Genomic DNA, 7,696 nt, shown 5'->3' on the forward strand with positions numbered 1-7,696 from the left:
GGTATATATGACTTTTTATGCTTTTATGTAATATTTCTGACATTACATTCAAAACAAGTGAATGTTGAAAGTGTTTTGAATAAATGTTACTTTAACACAACGGACAAACCTTTATCAACCATTATGTAATTATGCACCTGTACAGGGGTTCCCCCTTCTTGTGTTACCTTCAACAAATTTCCTGATTTCAGCATAAATACATTATCTGTACACTATTTCTGTCAAACAAGAAAATGAGAAATTGAGAACTGCACCTGTTAAATGTTCTATGTAAGATATTTATCTTAATTCTAATAACCTTGAAGTACTTTATCCAAGGACACTGTACCAAATTTGGCTGATCTCTAACCAGTGAAGAAAACAGTTTAAAAAACTCAGTCATATTGCAAGTACTCCTACATTGGTTTGATTTTTGTTTGTTTAACGTCTCGCCTCTTTCGAGTATTTTTTCACTCATATTGAGATACTAACAGTTGCTGGTGGAGGACTGCAAAGTTAGACCAGTACTCGGGATACGGCCTTCGAGCAGTGAGGGATCTTTTTCGTGCCTGCAGCTATTGCGACACAATACCTCGGTTTATATGGTGAAATCCGAAGTACCGCTCTCCTCGTCCTTCTGTGGGATTTGAATCCACAACGTAAGGATCACTTCGTTACTCCGCGAGTCTCGAGCAAACGCTCTAACCCTTGCGCAACTTTGGGGACCCTATATTGGTTTTACAGATAATTACATAATGTAAACTATTTTAACTTAAGAAAAGCTGTGATCAATATCATTAAGATTGATAAAATTTATATTGCATACTTGTCAATTCTTATTGACCTAATACAAAATTACCATCTGATAAGCTTATCCAAATTAAGTTTGGTAATGAATGACAAATTTCCATTAAAAAGACACAGAATTCATACAGAAGAAAGAAGTTCAAATGTAATATATGTTTTATCCTAAATGTCAATCTCAAACCACGTTTTACAGCATTTCTTTTAAAAGAAAGATTCTAGGTATTTTAGTGTATGAATAATAAAACATTAACATATCATAAAAAGTATTTGACATAAAATGCATTCAGAATAAACATTGTAAATTTTTGTTCAATGCATTTAAGTTTCAAAAATCTCTAGAACCTAACCTATCCTTTCATCCTATCAGAAACTGAATATTTCAATAAGTGACTCACGTAATTGTTAGGGTTTTATTTTACAAATCCTCTTTTTCACCCAATCATAAAATGGGAAAAATTCTATAAAATGGATCATTTATTTTTTTTAAATTTTTCATCCAGCCAATGAAAAATATGTGAAAGGTTCTACATTGTTAATTAAGTACGTTTATCATTTTGAGTTAAAATATTAGTGCTTCAGATATATCTTCCTCCTCCCCATCTTGACTATTATATTGTTGTTTTTGCGAGTTAAATGTAATGATCCTCCAAAAGGCTTGTCAGTAAACCATTTGATACCGATTTGAAAGTGTTGATGTGATAGTGTGCGAAAGAAGAAATAAATTGGTAAGTATATTGTTAATTCTGTAATTTCTTAATCGAATCATACATGTACATTCATTTTATATCCAAATTTTCTATTACATGTAGAAAATATTCAAAATTTCCTAACGATACGATCCTTTAGTGGAGACTTTTTTGATGGTTATTTGTCTGTCCGGCTGTCTGTGTTTCTGCTGGATTTTAAATTTGGTATAATTCTAATATTTTATTTGTCTGAAATATTAAATAATATTTTTTTACTCAAAGATGAAAGAGAAGCAATTCTAGAATTGTAGGAGATACACATTTCCTGTCTCTTTGATCGAGTTATTTTCCCTGTTTTTCTTTTTTCTTCTGCAAATGTTTTTGAAATCTGCTCTTTGCAATAGATTCGTAAATGATAATGAATAGAAAATTAGTAAGCGAGCTTTGAATCTCTTTTATGCTGAGTTTCATCGGTCACTGCTCCATTTCACACTTCCTCGATGAAAGGAAAAAAATTGCGGGTCCTACATGATAACTGAACCGATAGCATGTTTACTTACTAGTATTCAAAAATGGCGCACGCCAAGCACTTAAACAATGTGGGGCTTAGTATTATCATGAAATACACTATTAAAGAAGAAAATAAGATGCATACATACTTAAGTGCAAACAAAAGTGCGAACTGAAGACATTGACGCGAATAATTGTTTACGTACTGTTAATTTCTTTCAAATTTTTTTTTGCGCAGATTTGATCTGTTCAACATCCTGTTTTTGCCGTCAGTCAAGTATACAGTGGCGCCTCGTTTATCCGGACGCCTCTGTCCCCAACGAAATCGTCCGGATAAATGAATCGTCCGGATAATTGAATCACATCTCAAAAAGCACTCTCTAAGTATGTATGTATGCACATTCTTGTTTCAAATGTGACAGCAAAGAAAAAAAACTTTTAAATTATATTTTGGTTAATTGTTTTAAAAGCAGTAATTGATTAATGAAAAAATATATTAAAATGTAATTTACACATGAAAAAAATGGATGGGCAATTTTATGCCGAGACCTCTTTTTTTTTTAATTCGCCTTCTCTTAGGCATGTGACTTCATGGGTTGAGCAAATTTTGATCTACTGTTGTTTTATTTCGCCATATATTATAATTATTGAAGCTCATATGATATGACAGAACTGTTCAGCATCATCATTGAAAATGTTCAAATATAAACTAGCCCCGTATATTCCCCGTATATTAATTACACAGGGTTACTATAAAATTAACTGAACACTGCAAGCTAACTCAAACAAAGTATTAAAAACATTCGTAAACACAAGCCATCTTCATGGTTATCAATATTATTTTTTTTCTAAAGACGCTAAGTCTGAATTTCGATCATTAAAAAATACCTTGAAAAACGTAACTAACTTCTGTACGTAACGCCAGTTTTAAATGTAATGGACGTTTGCAAACGGTAGTACATTAAATAGAGTTATTTCTTCAATTATGTACCTTTCTATGCTGTATAGTGGGGAAAAAGCGTTTCAAATACATTTACATTTTTTAGAAAATGGAATATCGCATTTTAAACTAACGCAATCGACATGATAAAGAGCATTACGAAATCGCTCGTTATTTATTGTTCATTATATTTACAACTCTCCAAAATTCTCCTGAATTTACCGATGTATATACGGTTAGCAATATGATTTTGAACGAATTATTATTTAATTAATGCACACTGTCAGCTAGATTCTTTGAGCTTCAACGTGTGATTGAATTGGGGTAAACACACGCTGATTATAGACGCTATTGTTTGTAGGTCACAAGTAACCTCCTTCAAACTGACTGCATGGCCAATGTTTTTACAACAATTAACACGAATGCAAGATAAGTGTGAAAATGTCGTTTCTTGAAAAATTACCGTCCGGATAAACGAGTCATTTTTCAACGAACTATTATGTTTTGTAGTAGAAATTGACCGTCCGGATACGGAACGAGAATTTCCGGATTAATGAGACAAAATAACGTGGAAAAAATCTGTTCCCAAAAAGTATCGTCCGGATGGTGAAGCGTCCGGATAAATGGCGTCCGGATAAACGCGGCGCCACTGTACTCACATTACCTACGACTTTTAACTCAGATATTACAGACAGTCACCTTCTTCATGACACAAGTTACGATCCCTTAATCAACTAGTAAATTTAAAAAAGTAAAGTGTGCTGAAAGGGGAATTTAAGATTTGGTACACCTATTCAATCTCGGGAAAAGACGCAAACAAGAGTGTCTTCTGTAAATGTCTAAATCTAAAGCTGCCGTCAGCAGCGTGGCGCAGTGATTAGAGCGTTTGCTCTAAAGTCGCGGAGTAAGTAGATGATCGCGGGTTCGAATCCACTGTCTTTCGGATGAGACCGTCTAAACTGAGGTTCCGTGTCGCAGCTCGTGTTGGCACGAAAATATTCCTCACTGTTCATAGGTCATAATATAAGTGGCAACTACAGGTCAAAATTTGGAGCCCTCTTCCAACAAGTAATGTCGACTCAGTATGCGTGAAAAACGCTCGAAGGTACGTTAAACAAGCAAACAAAATCACAAAATCTAAAGCTGCCTAAAGCTGAAACTAGTTCTTATCATTTGGTTGATTCTTGCTGGCAATGAAATACAGGCATTTAGGTTTAGTAAATGTATTAATCATACATTGTAAATATCGTTGAATGGAAAATCGTTGGGACGACCATACTTTTTTTTTTTCGTCACTTGCACCACAAGGCTCTAAATATGTGTATATACACTGTATGCGATTAAATTGAGGGGTACACAAATGTTGCTGAGCGCTTTTTATTTGTGGTGGAGAAAAAAGTAGAAGGGTGAAAAGGTAAATTGAACGGAGTTGTTCCGCTGCAGTATTTAGTTTATTTAATTACATATAATAAGTAATTTATACCCAAATATATACTTTAAAAAAATGCACTAAATTTGACATTAGTTTACAAAACAGCAGTGCAATGAGAATGTCTTTATTATGATATATATTGCTAATAGAACAAATACCAAAAGGGCTTGACATATTCAAGTTAAAGTTTTAAATTTACGTTTAATTTCAGTTTGGAAATGGGTCAGAAGTTTTGTACAGTAGCAGTTTTGAGTGTTTTGATGCAGATTCGTGGAAATGTGGATTGCTGTTCATCTGAACTAAAGTGTAGATGTTACAATTTCTCTAATGATATTCACGCCGATTGCTCGGATCTAGGACTTAAACTGTCACCGTATTTCTGGACAAATGTCACACGAATCAATCTCAGCCATAACAGGTTGATACAGCTCCCAAACAGAAAAAAATTACCAGATAACGTAACTTATCTGGATCTTTCCCACAACTCTATTAGAACATTTAGAAACTTTTCATTCAAGGGACTGTGGCAGCTTTCAGTTCTGAAACTAAATTCAAACAGGTTTCGAATGACTGAAAACCTAAGTTTGAATGTTTTTGCAGATTTAATCAACATTAAAAAAATTGATTTATCCGAAAATACTGAGCTCACTTTTCGAATTTTACCAATTTTGACATACGGTCTTCAAAATTCCACTATTTTTTCCCTTTACTTAAACAAAATCCATTGCACGTTTGGATTAGGTACAGAAATAAGGAAAGATGATGTTAGATATTTAAAACACACCAACCTTACGGAAATTCATTTATCAAGTAACAGAATAGAATTAATGGAAAAAGGAGCAATTCATTTATTTCCAAAAACAATAAAAAGAATATCAATCGCTGATAACAGACTGACATTTGGAACATACGTCTTCGAGCTTGAAACATTAAAGAATTTGGAATGGATAAACGCAAGTATACAATATTTATCCCATAATCCAAATGAAATTATTCACAACAAAACGTGTGTTGAAAATGAAAATAAAAACGAATATCTAATAAATACGCAATATTATTCAACTGGTCGCATACATAAGGCCGGTGAGTGGAGGAAGTTATTTATGGCATATGAAAATAGAAATGGTGGAAATTTTACAAGATCTTATCTACAGAAAAGTTTACAAAACAGCACGAATGGAAGCTTTCCATTGCCACCAAATATAAAAAAGGTTTTTTACAACGAAAGTGGGCTACGGTATGAGATACCAACCATGAGTTTGTCCGAAAACAACGTGGAGGAGTTATATGTACAGAACAATATTCTATATTCATGGAAGGGTCCTGTAGAAGGAATGAAAAGACTTCGAATACTGAACTTGTCAAACAATTTCTGCTCTGCAGTCTCCAAGTCTTTTTTTCAATACCTTGGGAATCTCTCAGAATTATACCTGAACAATAACTTATTGGGTTTTAGCTTGTCACCAGATACAGAAGGACAAATATTTGCAAGTCTTACAAACTTGACTCGCTTAGAGCTGAGAGCAAATAGAATTTCAAATCTGCCATATCAAGTTTTCAAAGAACTTCGAAGCATTATGGAGTTAGACCTGGCCGACAATACGCTTACCACTCTAGACTTTAGCATTTCTACTTTAAAGAACTTACAGTTTCTTGATTTATCTGAAAACCAAATCCAGTTTCTTACCGACACAAATATGAAAGAGATTGACCGACAGACAGATAAAGTTAGTTTAACTTTAAATCTTTTAAGAAACCCGATTTTGTGTAATTGTAAAACATTGCAATTTCTAAAGTGGATGGTAAAAGGACACGAAACTAAGAAGGTCAATTTTAAGTCATTTGAAAACTACTCTTGCACGACATCATCCCGAAGCGAGCCATTTATGTTTTCAAAAATTAAAGAAAATATCGAAAAGCTAGAAAAAGAATGCAATTCCTATATGTATTTGATTATCTCCGTGTCATTCATCATTCTCCTTTTCTTTTTTATTCTCTTGTTAGGGTTAGTGTATAGGTATAGGTGGAAAATTCGTTATTTTTACTATATGACCAAAAGCCGATATCATGGATATAAATCTGTAAGAAGTGATAGCCAATCAGATTTCAAATATGATGCTTTTGTTTCGTATGCAGATGAAGATTTGCCGTTTATTCAGAAAATGATTATAGAATTAGAAAAAAATAATGGGATGCGTTTATGTATTCACCATCGAGATTTTGTTCCAGGATATGATATTTCCGAAAATATTATTACTGCTGTAAACAAAAGTAGAAAAACTGTCATTATTTTGTCTCCAAACTTCATCAAATCCAGTTGGTGTATGTATGAGCTCCATATTGCAAAGATGGAAGAAATCTATTCTCGGGATAATGAAGACGTCCTCTTTTTGATATTTTATGAAGCAGTTCCTGTGGATAAAATACCTCTAAGTGTTATGGATCTTATAAATCAAAGGTCTTACGTTGAATTTCCTAACGATGAATATGGGGATCCGGTATTCTGGAGGAGAATTTGTAAAACTCTTAGTGATGAAGTTTTATGCTAAGTACAAGAGTGGAACTATTTCCCAACGTTGAGTAGAATGGATGTACTCGAATGTTTAACAAACAGATTTGACATTCCAGGTTAATACAATTTATGCAGAATCTAATTTTTTTTTTTGGAAGGGGGGTGGGGGGTGGAGTTCATTTATCTTTTTTATTCCTATTTTGTCTTTTGTTTCGTTTTGTTTGATTTTTTTTTTTTTTTTTTTTTTTTTTTTTTTTTTTTTTTTTGCAGTGAACATGCTATGTAAAATTTGCTAGATCACATTGATTTTACATTAATCAGAACCAGTTTCTTCAATGGATTAGGGTTTTATTTTAAATGTTCATTGATGCATGATTTATGCATGAATTAAGTAGGATATGCTATATATGTATAGTTTCATTTTTTTTATTTGTTGCTTCTTGAAGGTGTTCAGATTTACTTTTTCCACACGTTTTCAATCATTTGCAATATACTGATGCAATGAAGAATGATGTGGATATTTAAGAAATGAATTTAATTTTTGAAGATTCATGAGGACATGAACTACGACGTTTCACGCCGGCATATTTCATGAAGCGCGTTAGCGCTTCATGATAAATATGCCGGCGTGAAGCGTTGTAGTTCATGTACCTCATGAATTTTCAAAAATTAAATTCATTTCTTATATTTACATTATTTTTCTGATGAGTTTCCACAAATTACGCCAATCAACTGTCAGTTTTGAAGTGAAACAGCTTGCACTATAGTTTTGACGTGAAGTACGGTATTATGACGTAACAATGGAGATATTCATGCTCATCTCATGGTAG

The 7,696-nt window shown here is 33.1% G+C and overlaps 1 protein-coding gene across 1 annotated transcript; it reads left to right on the top strand.

Annotated features, from left to right (window-relative positions):
• Positions 1 to 4,572: 4,572 nt before the first annotated feature.
• LOC133184843 (toll-like receptor 4) lies at positions 4,573 to 6,903 on the top strand. Its single transcript, XM_061319922.1, has one exon. It carries the CDS (start codon positions 4,573 to 4,575, stop codon positions 6,901 to 6,903), a length of 2,331 nt encoding a protein of 776 aa, XP_061175906.1.
• The last annotated feature ends 793 nt before the right edge of the window (positions 6,904 to 7,696 follow it).

This window comes from Saccostrea echinata, unplaced genomic scaffold (genome assembly GCF_033153115.1).
Source record: "Saccostrea echinata isolate AGI-Se365-2 ecotype Australia unplaced genomic scaffold, CSIRO_AGI_Sech_v1 ptg000011l, whole genome shotgun sequence".
Lineage (NCBI taxonomy): Eukaryota > Metazoa > Mollusca > Bivalvia > Ostreida > Ostreidae > Saccostrea > Saccostrea echinata.